The following is a 20,967-nucleotide window of genomic DNA, read 5'->3' as shown; positions in this document are numbered from 1 at the left end:
GGGAATTGCAACTGACTCCTGGACACCCTCCCCTGCCGCCAAACTTTGCCCAGTGGACAATGGGTGCAGCAGGTGAGATTCTAGGCCAAAGTCTGTTTATATAATTAAATAAGTTCACATAGGAAAATTTTGTATTACATATGTGCTTTTGGCTTTTCATATTATGTAAAAAAACTGACACTTCAGAACACTACACTTCTGTAGAATACTGCTGCACGGGTGTAATTCGTAATGGACTTTGTATCGCGAAGTGTAAAACTTGTAGTCTTTCCAACTTACCCACCATCTCCAAGGTATTAACATCTATGGTACCTCCAACCACACCTCCTCTAGAATCCAACTGTGATCTTCCCAGACCAACAGACATGCTAATTTCACGGTCTCTGTTACTACCAACAGATAAACGTCCTTGGCTTTTCAAACCACTAGTAGTCCACCTGAAACAGAGATGAAAAGCGGCAATGCATGAGTACTTCCAACACTTCAAACTACAAGGTACCATTGTAAGCAAAAACTGTTGAGATATGCATAGTTTCTTGTTTTACTGCAGAGTTGTTTTTGAGTCAGTGTTTGGGGCAAGAAAAATATATTTCCACAAATAAGAAAAGCCAAATGACAAAATAGTGCTGTTTCAGAAAGAACAGACACTTAAGGTGTGAGGACAGGTTACTGGATGTAAGTCTTCAGCAGTGATTAGGCAGGCGCCATCTGTTGATGAGGTGCTTCAGAGCTGAAACTTTCAGCTTTGGAGTATTTCAACACTGGAATATGGAATGGGCAGAATTCCTAAGAGCATGGATCTAGTATACTCTGCGGTAATCTACCTGTGGAGAATGAAGCTCTTTACACACAAAATTTGAAAATTTAGCTCCAAATGAAATATTGCTTCCCCCAGCTTCTCCACAAAGCAGAAATAATATAACATAGGAGGGTTGGGCCCAAACCAGGGAAAGAGAAAATCCACCTTTCCGCAGCTTTGTGCCTCTTATAAAATGGTAATCTGATTTTCCCACATTGTCCTATACTGGCGATTTAGAAGCTGACTCACTGTAGAAATATCTATGCATATAATGTAGTGTTCCTGTGGCCAGTGGCCTACCAAGGATAGAGCGGACTATACTTTCCATAGGGCACTGAGGCTACCTCAGATCCTAATTTATGTCAAGTTCCTGAAGTCTGAGTGTAGCCTCAGTGGCCGTTAACACTTACAGTCAGTTTCATTTCAAGCAGACCATAGGTCAGGAGATCATACAACACTACATTCGTTCACTAGGGGCATTTAAAGTGGAATGGCAGGATTTAAAATTATAAAGATACAAAACCACCTAGAACAGTGGCTCTCAACTTTTCCAGACTACTGTACGCCTTTCAGGAGTCTGATTTCTTTTGTGTACCCCCAATTTTCACCTCACTTAAAAACTACTCGTTTACAAAAATCAGACATAAAAATACAAAAAAGTGTCACAGCACACTATTACTCAAAAATTGCTTACTTTCTCATTTTTAAGCTTATAATTGTAAAATAAATCAATTGGAATATAAATATTTTATGTACATTTCAGTATATAGTATATAGAAAAAAAGTCATTCTCTGTATAAAAAGAAAAAAGAAAAGGAGTACTTGTGGCACCTTAGAGACTAACCAGTTTATTTGAGCATGAGCTTTCGTGAGCTACAGCTCACCTCTGTATAAAATTTTAGTTCGTACTGACTCCCTTAGTGCTTTTTATGTAGCCTGTTGTAAAATTAGGCAAATATCTAGATGAGTTGATGTACACCCTGGAAGACCTCTGTGTACTCCCAGGGGTAAGTGTACCCCTGGTTGAGAACCACTGACCTAGAAGACAGCAAGTTTTAAATGTTCTTGGGAGACAACTGTTTAACAGACTTTTCCCCCAAGGAAATTAAAATATCAAACAAAATCTGCTAAATCACCAATTTTTCTACTTACGTAGTATTGCCCATTACATTGCTCATATTCATTTGGACATTTAATTGTTTCAAATTCATAGCAAACACAACCAGAGTTTCCCATGGTGTCCCCTGCTGACTTGCAGCTTTATTTGATTTATTAAACGGTGTTGATGTTTTCGAGAGTGTATCTAAAAACAGAGGAAAGTAAAAATTGAAAAAGGTATTCCCTGGATGAAAACTTGTACGTTTTTAACACTAAAAGATATTAACAGAAGACAAAACTGCCACGAGACTTAAAAGCACCACAGATGGAGAGGTTACTTACCTTACAGTAATTTGAGTTCTTCGAGAAGTTTTGTCCCTGAGGATATTCCACTGCAGAATGTGTTCATACCCATGTGCTCTCAACTGGAGATTGTAAAAAAGCAGCATCCATGTGTCTGTACAGAGCAGCACCTCGTGATCCCAGATAAGGGCATATAAAAAAGCATGGATCTGCTGCTACTCAGTTTCTTATCAACCATGAAACCAAAGATGCTGCAGCAACTGTATATGCCTATGGATGCTCCACCCTCGGAGGCCCCCAAGTAGTAACTCAGTGTGGAGGAGGGAGCTGAGGAGGCAAATCTAAAACAGTTTGGACAGCTGGGCTACCAAAGATAGCATCAGCTCTGGAAGCAGGTAAGATAGCATAATGCTTGGCAAACATGTGAACTGAAGACCAAGTTGCAGTCCTGCAGATCTCTGCTATGGGAACATCCTTCAGGAGGGGCAACAGTAGTGGAATGACACCCAGTGGAGTGTTCTATTGCTCTGCGAGGGTGTTGTATCCCAGCAGTTTTATAGCAGGAAAGATGCAACCTAAAACCCATTTCAGAGTCTGAGTGGAAATTGGCTATCCATTCTTTCAGCAAAAGGTACAAAGCATCTTGGAGAAGCTTTGTAGGTCTCAGTCTAGAGGGAGAAGGTGACAGCCCTCCTGATGTCTAGTGTGTGTGCAGACTAGTTTCCTCTCTGGAGGTGTCCTGCTTTGGATAAAATACTGGTAAACAAATTTCTTGATTAATACGAAATTCAGTGAGAACTTAGAGAGGAAGTGAGGATGGGGACACGGTATAACCTTGTCACGGTAAAAGACGGTATATGATGGGTCTGCCACGTACACCTTGACACCCTCATTCTTTTGGCTGAAGCAACAGCAACCAGAAATGAAGTCTTAAGGGAAAGGTGGAAAAGCGAGCAGCTATTGGCATCTCAAAGGGGAGGCATCTCAAGGCATTAAGGACGAAGTTACGGTCCCATCGGGGAGCAGGGTTCCCGAGAAGAGGAAACAAGTTGTGTAAGCCCTTAAGGAACCTAACCATGGTTTGCGGTTAAAGACTGAAACCCCCTCACTAGGTAAATGGAAGGTCTTGATAGCGAGCAGGTGCACTCTGACTGAGCTAACTGACAAACCTCAGGTCTAAGTCCGATGGGTAATCTAGGATTTTTGAGAGTGGAGCATCTGAGGCTTGCAAAGAATAGAGGGAACACGAGGAATGGAAATGTTTCCACTTCTGCAAGTAAGTCTTGCAAGTAGGTGATTTCCTGCTAGATCTTATCTGAACAGCGTAATTCCACACTCAAGAACCATTGAGGAGCCACCCCATGAGACAAAGGACTGGGATGGATCAGGGCACCTGAGTTCCTCTCAAGAAAGACTTCCTGTCTCAGGAGATGAAGAGGTGTTGCCACGGAGAGGTGAAGGAGGTCTGAGTAGTACACTTGTCTTGGCCATGATGGCACTATGAGACTAATCCTTGCTCCTATTTGTCTCAGTTTGAATGATGTTTTGAGGATCAGAGGTATGGGCAGGTAGAGTTGGGCAGGAGACCAAGGTGTTGTAGCGCATTTCCCAACACTTGTGGTCCTGATGAAATCTGCAATTGTATTCTGGGAGGCTGGGTACATAAAGCACTGAGATTTCTAGATGATGTGAGATACACTAGTTCCACAGTCTTAGCGACTCTGCTGATAATGACTGGGATCTTGCTTCCCCTTGATGGTTTATATTGTACATCGCTGCCTGATTGTCCAGCATTACCCTGAATATTGTAAAGGAAGCGCTGACAGGCGTAATGAAATGCTCTTAGTTCTAGGATGTTCATGAAGAGTGCTCTCTTTTGTGGGGATCATTTGCCCTGTGCAGTGGCCTCTTGTAGAGGGCATGCCCAACCCAAGTGAGAGGCATCCATCATGAGGAATTATATATATATATATTTTTTTTTTTTTTTTTAAGAGTGGAGGATATGAAAATTAGGATTCCACTTCAGTGGGTTCTTCCAGCACCTGAGAGTGTCTGTATGTTTGGAGGTACCATGATTGGTTTGGAAAGACCATTGGTTTGTGGTATACACAGTCCTCAGGCAAGCCCAAAGACATCTGAGGTGCAGACTTGCAACATAATGCATGTGGAATCGTGCAACATAATGAATGTGGAAGCCAATGTGTGGCCTAGGAGTTATAGGCAGGCCCTTAGAGTTGTTTGTGGACTGTGTTGTAGGGTAGACGTTAGACTGGACATAGTGGAGAATCTTACCTTGGGAAGGTAAGCTCGGGAAATTAGGGAATCTAGAGTGGCTCTGATGAAGACTATCTTAATATCAGTGTTTTTAGATTAATGCAAATGCCCAGGGATTGAAACAGCATTCGTGCCTTGAATACTGCCAATTGAACTTCTAGAGCTGATTGACTCCTGAGGTGCCAGTCATCCAAATATGGAAACACTGCTATGCTCCACCAACACAGGCGAGCTGGCACTGCTAAAAAGACCTGGTAAAGACCCTTGGGGAGAATGAGGATTTGGTAATGTTTTGAGTCTATTAATCAGTACAGAAAGCGCTTGTGGGAGGAGTGAATGGCTATATAAAAGGTGGTCGAGGGCGACAAACTAATTCCCAGGATTTAGGGATGGAAATGTGGTGGCTAAGGTTATCATCCTGAAGTGCTGTGAAAGGACATACATGTCCATATTCTTGAGATTTAGAATTGTCTTTCAGCCTCTGCTTCTCTTGGGAACCAGGAAATATTTGGAGTAGAACCCTCTTCTGATGAAGTTGGGAGAAACAAGCTTGGTAACTCCAAGTACAGGAGGGATTGCACTTCCTGCTTCAAGAGATCTTTGTGAGGCAGGCCCCTGAAGAGGAACTGGAAGGGGTGGGAGGGACAGAATGGACATTAATGGAGTATCCCACACTGATTACCTTCGGAATCCACTTGTCTGTGGTGATGCATTTCCTAGGCATGTAGGAAATGGTATAGGCAGTCTCCAAATGGGAGAGGGTTATATAGTGGAGTAATACAGCAAAAGATCCAGAGGGAGAGGTTGTTTGAGGCCCTCAACCAAGCTGTCAAAGTGGTCTCTTACATGGAGGTGTGCATTTTGTGCTGCTCCTGATCGCTGCCTAGGAGGCTCTGAAGATGTGAGGTAGGGCTGTTTTGGGTGGTATTGAAAAAGCAAGAACAGACTGCAGTTTGAGACCTGCTAAAAATGTCTCTTTGTTGCAGTTATGTATATTCCCAGTGACCACAACATTGCCCTGGAGTCTTTAAGAGAGTGGAGTGAGGAGTCCATGTCACCACTGAAGAGTTTGGGCCCTTCAAAGGGGAGGTGTTCTATAGTGTTTTGCACCTCCCTCAGGAGTCCAGAAGACTGGAGCCAGGATGCTCGCCTCATAACCACTGTGGTGGCTAGGGATCACGAAGTAGTGTCAGTGACATTGGGAACGGCCTGCAGGGAAGCTCTGGCAATTAACTGACTCCTTGTTGGAAGGAGAGGGTCTGGAACATGTTTGATTATTCCTTTTGTTGACCGCCTCCACCATCAGCTTCATTCCCTTAGCTGGAATGTAGTATTTATTTTGCAAGTGGGCATGATAGTAGCAGGTGTTTGCTGCTACTATTATGTGAGCAGGCGAGAACAGTGCTTCATTATCATTAATAGGAAGAGCAATCTTATCCTAAGGGATGATGTTTAAAATATCAATCAGGGAATGTTGAGACTCCTGGCGCTCCTCTAAAGGAGTCTGGAAGGATTCCGCCAAAGGCTTCATTAAGTCCTGGAAAGCCTAAAGTTGTCAGCACAGGAAGGTGGTGGCATTGCTGCCTCAAAGGACTCAGCTGAATGGGATGAGTCTTCCTCATTCTGTGGGTCCTGGTCTCCTCAGGTACCAAGGGGCCACACAGTACCGGCTTATGGTTTTGCAGTGCCTTTGAGTGATGCAGGACCAACAGGTGCTGGTGTTTCTACCAGGCTGGTATCCTAGAGTGCCTGTCACTACAGGGGAAATACCTGTGGCAGGTCTGGAACTCTGAGGATTTTGATATAACCCAGGAAGTGCCATGGAACTAAAAACAATAAGTTCGGGAGGGGAGACCCCCCTTTCAAAAGCACAGGATTGTATTAAAACCTAATATAATAATTAAAATAAAATCTGAACTAACTAAAAGAATGATTTAACAGTGAGTGAGAAAAGGTGGGAAGCAGAGAACAGTGGATATCATAAATGCACTCTACAGCAGTGGTCTCCAAACTTTTTGGCTTGCGCACCCCCAGGGTGACCTGCTGCAGGCACGCCGCCGATGGAAGCAGACCGGAAGACCTGCTGCAGGCGGGCCGCTGGAGGGGAACACCAGCCGTGGATGTGCAGAGCTGCCAGTGAAGAAAAAAAACGGCGGAGTGCTGTCTGGCGGAGCTACTACTGCTGCGCACCCCCTGGGATCATCTCATGTATCCCCTGGGGTGCACGCACCCCAGTTTGGAGGAGACTACTGCTCCAGAGTAGCACACTGCTTTTTTTTTTTTTTTTTTTTAAAACAATCTCTGGTAAAGGGTGCACGTGCACACGTGCATCCTATGGTGGAGTGTCCATGGGGCATATACTTGGAGAACTACAACTAAAGATTGCTGAAAATTAAAACATTTACAGTTTACTTTGTTGCCTTAATTATCATGAGAATGAAATAATTCATTTCTCTATTTTTATGAACACTGTCATGAGAAAAAAAAAATAAATTTCAAGTCATCCATAAAATATAATAAATATTTTAAAGTCTTACAGATTTTACACATTAAATACTGAATCTTTGTATTTCAGAAACGGCAACATACATGTGGAGACCAGTGGAGCAGACAACTTTTCTGACAAAGAGATCTAGTCTTCTATGGTCCTTTTCCCTTGTGTTGTATTAGAAGGCCCTGGCTACTTGGATCTTTCTTGAATAGCTACTAAAATAAATCAGCTTGTCCCTGGATGCAAATAAAAGTATTCCAAGCCCTTGGGTGGAGCTTGGTACTCTCTATTTGCCCTCTTGGAAGTGGCAGGTATTGATGTTGGAGTATGCCACAAGTCTTTTGCAGGATTAACAATCCCTCAATAGACAATGGTGAATCTACTAGACGTGGAAGGTGGCAGATTACCAGCGGGCCTGTTCCCTCTGAGAACCATGCCTTCTCCAAGAGTGCTCTCTGGAGTCCCTGCCAACTCTCAGTGTAAACACCCCCAAGGGGCCCCTTCTATCTCTCTCTCTCTCTCTCTCTGTTCATCGATTCAGTGCACCAGAAGATGCAAAGGAGGCAGCCACTGAACTGGAGAAGGGGTCTTGACCTAAGAAATTTGGTCAGTAAGACTGCTGAGAGTATGTGGTGAGAAAACCTTGCTTTGAATTTAACAATTTAAGTTAGGCACCAGTTGCTTTTTATCTTTATTGTAACCATTTCTGACTTATGCCTTATTACTTGTACTCACTTAAAATCTCTCTTTATAGTTAAACTTGGGAAACTCCATTTGGGGTGGCAAGCATTATTTCTATTAAAGCAATAACAGAGTTTATATAAACTTGTATTGTCCAGGAGAAGGCTGGTCAGTACAGGACATACATTTCTGGGGCAAAATCTAAGACTGGGAATTAGTTGGGTCACCCTGTACTATAGCCAAAGTTGGTAGGAGCCAAGGTGTGGCTGGCTGCAGCACGCACGCACACACAGAGCCACGAGTGACTTCCATACTGGAGACTCTGAGCAGTCCAGACTGGCAGCTACAGCAACAAAGCATTGTAAAGGGCAGCCCAGGTTAGAGGGCAGGGGTGTGACAGCTATTCATTAGTCTAGATTGTACCCTGGGGTTTGTCACATAGACTGGCGAACTTCAAGTCAGTAAAACTCCTACTGGAAGCCCACATGAATATTTGTCATTTTTTAAAACATGGCACTATGCCTAAACTGCATGAGTATGTGCTAGTTCAAAAAAATATTTAGCTAACCACGAATTCTACTTCAGCTCAGTTTTCCTCTGTCAAGTGCTCACATTTTGCCCTCCATATAGATTAAAAACCTGTCCTCTCACTTCTCCACATATTTCACTATAGTAAAAAACATTTTTAAACACCTTATCTGCCTCAGTACTGTACAGACCCCAAATAAAAAGAACAGGAGTACTTGTGGCACCTTAGAGACTAACAAATTTATTAGAGCATAAGCCATGTAGCCCACGGAAGCTTATACTCTAATAAATTTATTAGTCTCTAAGGTGCCACAAGTACTCCTGTTCTTTTTGCAGGTACAGACTAACACGGCTGCTACTCTGAGACCCCAAATAGACACCACTGTTTCACTCATAAGATGCAAAATCAAATCAGTCATAGCAGAACAAGTTCATATTATTTTCTCCACCTCTATACAAAGAGAAACACATCTGTATTTATTTTGTACTTCCTAATATGGGCCTAAGACTCAGTCATCTGCATGCAACCACATATTTGACAATCCAATCTGTGACGTGAAGCTGCTACGGAGAACACCAGGTTAGCATGGATGGACCCAAGTGTAAAGGAAAGGATTACTATAAATGAAAATAAACTGCAGAACCACATCCCAGCTGTGTAACCTTTGTGCTAGCGATAGCATTTCCAATGGTGTTTTATAGACTAGATGGACAAACTATATTTCAGTTCCTGTAGTTCTCAAACTCTGTCCTATCACAAAAAGGAGACACTAGCACAATGAGAAAAATACATGCTTTAGGATCTGATCCTGCAAGGTGCTAAATATTTCAGTGGGAGCCAATGGCACTCACCACCTCACAGGATTGTGCCTTTAAGTTTTAATTTATTTATAGGCTTGCTATTTTTCTGTGATTACATTTCCTGTTTAAAATGTTAATAACGAGTTCACTGAATTTTTAAAACAATATAATTACTTTATCTCCATCCCACCTACAGCACTCTAAGAGTACAAGATCAGAATGAAAACTTACAGTTGCAAACACAGTTATTCTGACTGATAACTAATAACTTTTTCTGACTGATATGACGACTCAATGCCCTATCACATATCACATCGTTGTACTTAATTACTGGAAATATTTATAGTGTTAAATCACACTAAAAAGACACAGGATTGTTAAAAATCTCCTTTTCCACTCACCTCTGTGGGGAACTGAAGAATCAGATACACTCCGGGATCTTGCAACAGCTGGAGATTTTAAATTATGATTTGCTGTCCCAGGTGACATACTGGTGTTTGTATTGTGCTCATTAAAAACATTGGGTGATTGTGCCATGTGTGTAAATGAAGCAGACTGGCAGGGCTGCTCCCAAGTCCTACAGTATGCTTTACGTGACGATTCAGGAGAAAGATGCTGGCTTACCCCGTCAATGGAATCTGGTGTTCCAGGACCTGATGCTGCTGGAAAAGAAAAGTGCCCCTAGTGCAGTGTAACTTTATTTTATTTTTAGTCAGTCAGTCTGTAACACTTAACAGAAGCAAAATGATTTACTCCTACATATGGGGAAATGTTTTGTATATTTCAATCTTAGCAGCAAATCTCATAGTAGTAACTTTGAAACTCTTCTAAAGTGTTTTTATTGTCACCTTAATATTATTTTAATAGTATTCATAGAATCATAGAAGTGTTGGGTTGGAAGGGACCTCAAGAAGTCATCAAGTCCAACCTCCTGTGCTGAGGCAGGACCAAGTATACTTAGACCAGGGCTTGGCAACCTTTCAGAAGTGGTGTGCCGAGTCTTCATTTATTCACTTTAATTTAAGGTTTCGCGTGCCAGTAATATATTTTAACGTTTTTTAGAAGGTCTCTCTCTATAAGTCGATATATTATATAACTAAACTATTGTCGTATGTAAAGTAAACAAGGTTTTCAAAATGTTTAAGAAGCTTCATTTAAAATTAAATTAAAATGCTGATCTTACGCCGCTGGGTCGCTCAGCCTGCTGCCAGCCTGGGGTTCCGTTCACCTCGGCCGGCAGCAGGATGAGCGGGGCTTTGGCTGGCAAGGGGCCGGCAGCCAGAACCCCAGACCGGTAGCGGGCTGAGCGGGGCCGGCGGCCGGGACCCCAGACCGGCAGTGGGCTGAGCAGCTCAGCCCGCTGCCACTCAGCCTGGTACCGATCTGGGGTTCCATCTGCCGGGTCCTGGCTGCCGGCCCGGGATCCTGGCCCTGCCCACATAGAGTGGGTACCTACCTTCTCCCTGGTTCTAGCCCATTCTCTTCCTCTCTCTCTGCACTGAGCTGAGGGTGGGAGTGCAGTGAGCACATGGCTGGGGGTTGGGGTGTAGGGTCTGGCCAGGAACTACAATGAGGGAGGGGGATCAGGGTTGGGGCAGGAGATTTGGGGGTGGAGTGCTTAGCTGGACAGCTCCCATTTGGTACGAGGGGTGGGGGTGGGAATATAGGGGATGCAAGAGTCAGGACATGGGGTGTGGGGGGGCTGGGAATGTGGGGGCATGCAGTAGTCAGGGCAGGGTGTGTGTGAGGAGGGTGGAGGAGTCAGGGCAAGAGCTGTGGGGGGGCTGGGTATGTATGTGTGGGGGTGCTGGAGTCAGGGCAGGGGTCATGGGGGGTGCAGGGGTCAGGGCAGAGGGCTGGGGGTGTGGGCTGGGGTTGTGGGGGTGCTCCCAGCCCCCTGGCCAGAGCGGCTCACGGCAGAGGGCTAGAGGGAATATGCCCTAATACCACCCCCCGTCCCCATGGCCCCCGTCCCCACCTCTTCTCCGCCTCCTCCCCAGAGCAGCGAGCGCGCTGCGGCTCCGCTTCTCCCCCTCCCCTGCAAGGGCCATCAGCTGATCGGAGGCAGGGAGGGAGAGGAGGAGGGGCAGGAACCCCGCATGCTGGGAGAAGGGGGAGACGAGGAGGGGCAGGAACCCAGCACATTGGGGCAAAACGCGGGGGAGGGGGGGACCTTGTCTGCTCTGCAGCAGCAGCCAGCAGGACCAAGCTTCTTCACCCTGCCTGGGGCGGGGGGGGGGGAGGGGAGGGAGAGAGAAGAGCGCGCCGGGGCGGGCAGGATTTTTAATGGCACGCTGCTGCTTGCTGGGGTCCAGGCCTGGGTTCGGCAGCGGGCTGAGCGGGGCTGGTGGCTGGGACTTGGCAGACAGCAGTATGCCATTAAAAATCAGCTTGCGTGCCGTCTTTGGCACGCGTGCCATAGGTTGCCGACCCCTGACCTAGACCATCCCTAACAGGTGTTTGTCCAATCTGTTCTTAAAGATCTTCAACGATGTAGATTCCATAACTTCCCTTGAAAGCCTATTAGAGGTTTTAACTACCAACCTGAAGTTTTTCCTAATATTAACATACATTTTTCTTGCTGCAGATTAAGCCCATTACTTCTTGTTCTACCTTCAGTGGACATGGAGAACAACGGATCACAGTCATCTTTATAACAAACCTTAACATATTTGAAGACTTGTCAGGTGCCCTCAGTCTTCTTTTCTCAAGACTAAACATGACTTGTTTTTAAAACAAAACAAAACAAAACCACCCCATTTCCTTATAGGTCAAGTTTTCTATATCTCCTATCATGACTGTTGCTCTCCCCTGGACTCTCTCCTATTCATCCACATCTTTCTTAAACTGTAGCACCCAGAACTGGACATAGTACTCCAGCTGGGGCCTCACCAGTGCTGAGCAGAGTGGGACAATTACCTGCTAGATCTTACATACGACCCTCGTTAATATACCCCAGAATAACATCATTTTTCACAACTGTATCATATGCATTTTGCGACCCACAAATTGACTCCTATTCAATTTTTGTGATCCACTATAACCCCCATGTCTTTTTCAGCAATACTATGGCCTAGCCCATGTGACAATGTTCCTCCTCTACCTTGGTGGGTCTTGTGCTTATTGGCGGATTTGCTCACCTTGGAGCTTCACCACAGCCCTCAGTTTGGCCGTTTTCGTGAACCCACAGTCCAGGTCAACTCCTCCTGTGTCTGACCAGGAGTTGGGAGGTTTGGGGGGAACCTGGGCCCGCCCTCTACTCCGGGTTCCAGCCCAGGGCCCTGTGGAATGCAGCTGTCTAGAGTGCCTCCTGGAACAGCTGTGCGACAGCTACAACTCCCTGGGCTACTTCCCCATGGCCTCCTCCCAACACCTTCTTTATCCTCACTATAGGACCTTCCTCCTGGTGTCTGATAATGCTTGTACTCCTCAGTCCTCCAACAGTACACGTTCTCACTCTCAGCTCCTAGCGCCTCTTACTCCCAGCTCCTTACACGCACACCACAAACTGAAGTGAGCTCCTTTTTAAACCGAGGTGCCCTGATTAGCCTGCCTTAATTGATTCTAGCAGCTTCTTGACTGGCTGCAGGTGTTCTAATCAGCCTGTCTGTCTTAATTGTCTCCAGAAGGTTCTTGATTGTTCTGGAACCTTCCCTGTTACCTTACCCAGGGAAAAGGGACCTACTTAGCCTGGGGCTAATATATCTGCCTTTTATTACTCTCCTATAGCCATCTGGCCCAACCCTGTCACACCAGCTATTTCCCGTTTTGTAGCTGTGCATCTGATTTTTCCTTCCTACATGCAGTACTTTGCACTTGTCTTTACTGAATGTCATCTCGTTGATTGCAGACCAATTCTCCAGTTTGTCAAGGTCATTTTGAATTATAATCCTGTCCTCCAAAGTGCTTGCAAACCCTTCCAGTTTGGTGTCATCCACAAATTTTATAAGCACACTCTCCACTCCATTATCTAGGTTATAAATTTTGCTGAAATTTAAATTTGTTTGTAGTGACTTTTTCTTAATACATAACACCAACTCCCCATTTAGGTGAATGAAAAATTCCTGGGAATTAGAATTGGGCAATACCTGCGTTCAGTCTGTATATTATACTACAGTATAGTTTCTACTGCTTTATCTAGTTACTCATTCTACTCATATATTATGGCATAAATTAAACAATTCTTGCTTTGGTTTATTTAATGGAAGAATATTTCAGAGAAATAAGGGGAGCTTACCTGGTAGATTTATGGTTTGATCACCTAGAAAAAGGCGTCTGGCAATACTTCTCCTATACCAGGCTCTTGGGAAGGCCAAAATCTCACTGAGTCGTCGCATGTCATATTTAAATGAAGCAGATCCTATATCACAGACAGCTGATAAAAAATGCAAATGGCTCAATATTCAAAGATTTTGAAAATCGAATCTAACATTTGAAAATTTACCCTTCAATTTTTTTAGGTTACTCATATCGGATATATTCACCAAAACATTTTCAAGCACTAAAAGAGGTAGTGCAATATATACTTACCTTATAGTAACTGTGGTTCTTCAAGATGATGTCGTCCATGTGAATCCTACTCTAGGTGCACCTGTGCCTCACACGCAAGGGCGGAATCTTTGAATAGCAATGTCCATTGGGCTGCACCTGCACTGTATGTACTGATGCCATCTGGACCCAAGGGCATAAAGGATAGAGCGGGCATAACTGTCCCTCAGTTCCCTTGCCAACCCAGAATCCCAGGGAAGGAGGACTCTGAAAAAGTGGGGGTAGAAGGCAAGTTTGGGGATCCACATGGATATCATCATCTCGAAGAACCACAGATACTTTATAGTAATTGTTCTTTCTTCCTCGAGTATATGTCCATGTGGATCCCACTCTATCTGACCGATAAAGCAGTGCCTCATCTGAAAGGTGTGATTGAGAAGTCTTGGCTGCCACTAACTAAATACTGACCGTAAAACCATCAAACCAAATTTGGCATCTGATCTTGCAGCCAGCTCAAAGGCATAGCATTTAACAAAAGTAAAGGGATTTGTTCACACAGCTGCCTTGCAAATTTGAGACATGAGCATGTTCCTGAAGCATACAGAGGACATAGCTTGTGCTCTATTGGAGCAAGCTTTAATATTTGGAGAATAAGATTGTCAGTCATGACAGATTTAAATTCACTATGTAATCCTTTTCAATATTCTCTGGGAGGAGATGGCTTGATCCCTAGAATCACAGAGATGGTCACAAAAGAATAGTCTGTTTGAAAGGCTTTGCCCTATCAAGGTAATATAACAATACCCTTGAAACATCCAGGATGTGGAGTTTCTTCTCTTCTGGAGAGGAATGGCGTTTTGAAAAGAAAATGGGTGATTAGCGATTAACAGACTAGTTCAAATGAAAGTCTGACAACTTTGGGAATAAGTTTAGGATGAGATCTTATCACCATTTCTCTGTGGAATATTGTGTTAGGAGGGTCAGCAAAGAGAGCTTGGAGGTTCTGACTCTTCGGGCTGATGTAATGGTGACTAAAAATACTGTCTTGAGGCTAAGGTGCTATCTTTGGTGGCAAACAAATCTGTAATTGGATTTCCCTACTGGTGAAATACTGGCCTAATGATGGAGCTCTTCAGAAAGCATTTGTGGTTGGTGATGTAGTGTTGGAAGACTGACACTGTTTGAAGCCCAGGGGCTCTGCATCTGCCATTTTGGTGCAAATAGCGGCACACTGTGACAAGGAACAAACAACATTTATTTTTTGATATGACCAAAATAAAGTTAAAAAAGGGGGACAATATAAAGTTGTAGGATAAATATGAAATTAAAGAATTAAAGTTAGCTTAAGCTTGTTTTAAGGAAATATATATGTTGTAAAGAAAGACCCTGACTAGGAAGAAGGAAGGCCTTGAAAATAATGAGTTATAAGGCCAGAAGGAATGAAGTCTGGTTCAAAGAATAACTAATAAGATAAGGGGAAGTTTCTAAAAAGAAGGCCTCTGACTGATGGGGGTGACTGAAGATGGTTTTAAATAAGACAAAAAGAATGTGTCTTAAAAGAAACCAACATAAAACTTCCCACCCCACATAACAGTGCTATCCTAAAAATAAAAGCCTATGTGAACCCAGGTGCAATGGAAAAAACTGTTGGTCAGCAAGAAGGAGGGGAGGGAAGGCCCTGGGAAGAAAGGAGGCTGTAAATCTTATCGGGATTAACACAAGAACTAAGGGTGAACAGTCTCAAATTGTTTTTTTAGCTCAACTCAGTAGCAAGAAGGAACTGACAGATAGTTGCAGCTGCTCTGCCCTTTCTATCCCACAGGAGGGACTCATGAGGACGTACATAGTTAAGGCACAGTTAGACACTGCAGTTCAAAGATGCTGATCTTGTGTGCATAAGGCTCATGTGCACCCACAGTGGGATCTGTGTGGACACAAAGAAGATAACATACAAACTGTTGGAAAATAAGTTCATTTGTTTGAAGTATACTGAAAAATAAAAGTGTCAACATGTAAATCATGAATATACTAAATATTAATTTTAGTAAATTTAATGACTTAAATTACTTTTTGCTGGTACTGCTGGAGCTGAGAGAAATACCTACAAAAAACTCTCAAAACCACATGAAATACATCTGGGTTTGCCAAAGGGTCCTTCAGGTTTATGAACTACCTGACTAACCATAATTTTTGCCTCAAAATCCTGTGGAATTGTTTAAGCTTGGTTTGGGTGAAACTCAGGCGTAACAATTCTCTTTGCTTTATGATCATGGACCAAATTCAAAGTTCATTCATACTGGAAAATCAAAGCAAAAATCTCAAGAGCTGTAAACCCATACAGACAGAAGTCAAAGAACACATGTGAGGTGTTGAAATTAAATGAGTCAACAGTGGAGAAGGAGGGGGGTATATGCACATACAGAGATATCTGAGGTCACCCAAATACAACCCCCCCATCCCAAGGTCTTAGTCACTGATTCACTTAAAAGATGTTGTTATTGCACACGATAGGTTGGTGGCTTTGAAATGACATCTATATAAAAAGTGGTGGAGAAAGAATGGTGCTTATCATTGGAACAACACCTCTATTGTTAGGCAAACACAGAAGAAAGCAATATAGATTAAATGAAACTTGTAAGTACCAGATATATTTATTAACGTAGTATCCATCTTGCTTGCAGCTTTGCTTGCAGGCTGGCTCTCAAAAAATGAAGCACCTCCTGAACGTCTTATTCTTGACAGACTTACTTTCACAAATTCAAGGTTAATACTCAGAGAATCTTTTCGACCAGTGACTGAAGTGGGCTCCTCATCTACATTACCTACAGACAGAAGGGGTGATGTTCAGTGTACTCCCCAAATTAGCACCTCAGTGTAAAAATCATTTATGTTTCTTGTAGGGTAGAAAAAACAAAAAACCTTTACTTGGGAACACCATCAAGATGAAAGTCAAATTTTTGTATGAAATTTTGGTAATTACTATATGCCACAAGTGACACAGTTTTCAGTTTGTTTACATTATGCATTTGACAGTGGAGTGGGGTGACTAGCTAATTTTTCAGTTTACTGGCAGTTCTGAAAAATTGGAAAAAAACATTTCAGATCAAACTGAATCCCACAATTGCAAACAATTTAGGTGATCCAAAAAAATCTGTTCTGGGTGAAATGAAACTTTTTTTGTTTGACCCAAAATGAGAGTGACTAGGGGTGGGAGTGTGTTTGAGCATTTTTAAAGGGTTAGATTCACAAAATGGCCAGTGAAGGAGGCAATAGTGGTAATCTCCTTATCACTTTTAGTCCAGTAGTTAGGATACACTCTTGCAAATCCCTTCTCCATCGGAAGAGGAGAACTGAATTTGAGGGCTTGCCTACAGGGTGGGGTAATGCACTCTACAGAGGTGTGATTTCTAAAGTGCACTAATATGTTGCATATCAATTGGTCTGTGCAGACCCTGCTGGTGCCCACTAAAGATTCCCTAGTGTGCTTTAATGTAGTACAGTTTCAAACAGCACTATGCTGAAGAGCACCAGGCAGGTCTACATGGCCAATTAATGCACAATATATCAGTATGCTTTAGAAATCACACTCACTGTAGAGCACATTACCCCACTGTGTAGACAAGCCCAGAGTCTTCTATAACCCAGGTGAGATTACAAGGCAATGACTATCTCCACCTCCTCCTACCCTGCCCTGGTTGGTTGTATGAATGGCATCTAAGCCGCACTCTCTGAAAAAACTGGCCAAAGCTATTTAGCAAATTCACGTCAAAGTTGCAAATAATTTTAGGTCAACCCAAACAGCTTTTTTTGGCAAATAAACTATTCCTCTGAAATATTTCACCCAGCTCTATATGATAGCATTTTGTCACCGCTCTTCAGGGCAGAGACTATTCTACTCTATGTACCCTCATCGTGCACATATGCACTTGGTATGTTAACAGTTCCACTAAATCCAACAAGAATATCCATGTCTGTAAAGCTGTTCATGTTATTAGGTGTTTTCAGGGTAAAGACCTATGCTTATATAGGCTATAGCAAAATGGAACCCAACTTTGATTGTGGCTGTGAGCTGCTACCATATAACAAACAGTTAACATACAAATAAGTGCAAACACTTGCAAACCCACTTAAAGCATTTCAACATGTTTGTGGGAATGCTGGAATTTACACCAAGAATTCCTATAAGTGCAAGCGGGTCTATTTTTTCCTATTAAGACAAATGGGTTTTGCAGTTGCAGGTTCTAAAGCATGAACACACATGATTTTGGATGTGCCAAGTGCAGGTATATGAATGCTTTCACACAAGTGTCAGTTGGAGGGCTGAAAGTAAGGTCCTCCAGGATCCTATAACAGTAAAGAGGGTATACACATCCCTGATGGACTGATTCTTTAACACTTAGTCTTGTGCAACCATTTCTTACATTTTAACAATTGTTTATGAAATCTTGTAACTTTTGCAATTGTTCATTAAATTAAAAAAATCCATTCTGTACCTAGTGCTCCTGATCCAGGAGTTAGACCAGTAACAGCAGATTTTTGTTTTCCTGCTCCATATGGATGAAATACATAAAGGGAGAAATCAGACATGCAGGCTGTGAAGCTCAGGCCTGATGAGTTGCTGTTAGAGCTAGTCAAATCTGACTGACTACTGCTGTGTCGGGTTCTGCCAAGAGGGCTGCCTAGTCCAGATGAACCTAAAAAAAATCCAAAAATCCACAAATGTTATATAGTAGTTTTAGTACAAAAGCATTTTCAACCATGAAACTGTTTACAAATACTTACTATGTCATAAAAAGCCAGCTGATGCATCAGATGCATTTCAAAAATAATCTCAGTGAAACAACAATTTGGGGACACAGCCCCATGCTCTGGGTGTCCCTAAAGCTCTGACTGCCAGAAGCTAGGACTGGACCACTTGATACATTGCCCTGTTCTGTTCATTCCCACTGAAGCATCTGGCACAGTCAGTAGACAGGATACTGGGCTAGATGGACCATTGGTCTTACCCACTAGGCAATTCATATGTTCTTATGGCTTAAATAACCTAACTAACAATGCCATTCCTGTCAAAAGGTTAAAACAGACAACTGAACTTACTTTTACAGAGGCAAAAAAATTGCTCCTAAAATACTTTACCCATCTGAGTTTTCAGAATAGGTTGGAAAACTGATATGAATGCCTTCTTATTCAATTTCATAAATGTACAACTCCATACTTAGTGGATGCTGTATTTTTAACTTCGCATAGAAACACACACCATCAAAAGTTGAAAGTCTAGAGTAAGCTAAGGGAGAATTTCCACTGTTTTGATGGAAGGTGGATTAGGTCTAGAGTAAATGATTCTGAATAAAGAAGTGGAATAAAAAACTAGCTAAACATTTAAACTGAATTCTGAAAATCATACTAAAAGTGAAAGAATGAAGTCATTCCAAATTAAAAACAGACAACCTGAAGTGGAACTTAATAAACAAAACTCCACATTATATACACATATATTCACAAATAAAGATACTTGAGCAGTTCCTCAGTATTTAACAGAAAGGCTAGCAACCTATCCATTTAAAGTTTTTCTTATAATACTCATCACCATAGTTGCTAAATGATGTGCTAAGCTTATCAAAGAGTAGTAAAATCAACCTAATTGTACAGCTTCAAAAGTGTTTTTTTGGATGTAAAATACCAGTGCACTGGTAATAGAGACTACCGAAAAGTATTGCTCTGAAACTTCTTTTAAAAAACAGCTTCCATTACATGGTTTGTGGACATTCTTGAAGACCAGCAACAACATAAAAAAAGTTGTTAAAACTGATCTGATACCAAAGAGCCATTCGGTTAAAATCACAACTGTCTAACAATGTAGTAAAAATAGATTTTATTATTCTAGCAATAAGGAGTTTTTGTCATGCCTAGAACCCAATGCAAATCTAACATTGCACTACATAGGTTTTTAACTTTTATTCTAATTTATTCCTCCTCTCACCCCCACTATACACAAACAGAACTTAATTTACTTATGCTGTTAGCTAAATGTATTAGGTGAACTAATTCAAAGAAAATTGTTTATATATATTACCTGGTATCCCAGTTTTATTAACTGAGTTCTTTGATCCAGTTTGTGAAGTATTACCACCAACTGCCAAGCTTTCTGTGGGGCAAGTTGTGCCTAAGGTCTCCAATTCTCCTCGGTTTGAAGAGAACACTAGGTCTAGAGAGGGCAGCTTCAGCATACATTCTACTCTTGATACAGGTAAGCAGCTGAACTTGATCTGTGAAGGCTAAGCCGAAAGAAAAGATTTTAAGAACAAATATAAAATTCCTGAAAATCATTATGAGCCTGAATCCAAAGAATAGCAGCTTGCAACTTTCCTGTACCCTAAATACACTAAGGCTTTTTTGGTCTAGCTTTGAAATTACTAAAATCTCCATGATTTACAATCTGCAGAATTTATGTTCATTTCTGAGATTTCCTATGTCATTGAGGTGTGTTACCCAGGCAATGGTCAGGAAAGATGCCTATATATATTAGTGAACCATTCTCCCAGAACTAATCTGTGTGCCCCAAGTGAATCCACAGTTTGGAAGCTGCTTCATATTTGGAAGATGTGGAAGCTCAGCTTTGATACTTATCAAGCCAAATTATGTTGAAGCAGCCGAAATGGACAGTCTCAAGACACTGTGGATTATATTAAAATCCTTGCCTCTCAAAACTTCCTGGGTCAGCTTGCTGTTGAATTTATGGGAGAACCAAGAGAGGTCGAAGAAAGTGCCAAAAGTGCTCACAGACTGGTAGCCCACAATAATTTTTGGGCGTAAGTCTCCCAACCCAACCAGTTATGTTTCATTTTGAGACCCTAACAGATGTCTTTTATATCTATGTTGCTCAATGTATGAATGCACTCAGAGCTGCCATGTAAAAAAAAGATAGTTTGGACAGTCGGAAAAATATAACGCCCCAAAGACAAATACAAGATGAAATGAATTTCTATAAAAATAGTTTGTTTAGATGAACTAAGAGTTGAAAGGTAGCAAACCTCAAGGTACCCATATCTGAAACATATCCTGAGGATAAAATATTTTAGCTATATGTACTTTATTTATTTATTTATTTGAAAAAGAATGATAGCTGTAGATGCTAGTTATACAAGGATATTTTCTGAGGAATAAGTTGAGAATTGTACTGTAGAGAAGACAGGTATGTTCAAGTGAGGCTGTAAAACAGTCAGAGTGTAGCAGCAGCAAAGCAACAAAGGGAACCCCCACCATGAACAGCAAGAAAAGTAGTGATTAAAGGCCAGTGGGGCTTCTCAAAAGGGTTCACGTCTGTTGAGCACCATGTGCTTGGAACCAATGACTTTATAACTCTAGTTAAAAGAATTCTCATTGGTGTTGTGCTGGAAACATATTGCTCAGAATGGATATCTATTGAATGTAACTATCTCTAAAGAATCTAATTTTAAACAGCAAAGTTAAAGGCAAGCTTAAAATGCAAGTATGTTTTAAAAAA

General features: G+C 42.2%; 1 protein-coding gene across 1 annotated transcript in view; it reads right to left on the bottom strand.

Annotated features, from left to right (window-relative positions):
* Nucleotides 1–20,967, bottom strand: part of BLTP1 (bridge-like lipid transfer protein family member 1) — a 228,614-nt gene that overhangs the window by 11,106 nt on the left and 196,541 nt on the right. The window contains exons 73-79 of the mRNA XM_074950819.1: nucleotides 19,537–19,738; nucleotides 17,957–18,157; nucleotides 16,106–16,285; nucleotides 13,213–13,350; nucleotides 9,377–9,634; nucleotides 1,952–2,102; nucleotides 280–437 (exon numbers count right to left, since the gene is read on the bottom strand). Coding sequence (XP_074806920.1) covers nucleotides 280–437; nucleotides 1,952–2,102; nucleotides 9,377–9,634; nucleotides 13,213–13,350; nucleotides 16,106–16,285; nucleotides 17,957–18,157; nucleotides 19,537–19,738 — 1,288 coding nt within the window. The remainder of the gene's footprint in view (nucleotides 1–279; nucleotides 438–1,951; nucleotides 2,103–9,376; nucleotides 9,635–13,212; nucleotides 13,351–16,105; nucleotides 16,286–17,956; nucleotides 18,158–19,536; nucleotides 19,739–20,967) is intronic.

This window comes from Natator depressus, chromosome 4 (genome assembly GCF_965152275.1).
Source record: "Natator depressus isolate rNatDep1 chromosome 4, rNatDep2.hap1, whole genome shotgun sequence".
Taxonomy (NCBI): Eukaryota; Metazoa; Chordata; order Testudines; family Cheloniidae; genus Natator; species Natator depressus.
Note: the sequence above shows the minus strand (reverse complement) of the source record. Positions and strands in the feature narration are given on the sequence as shown.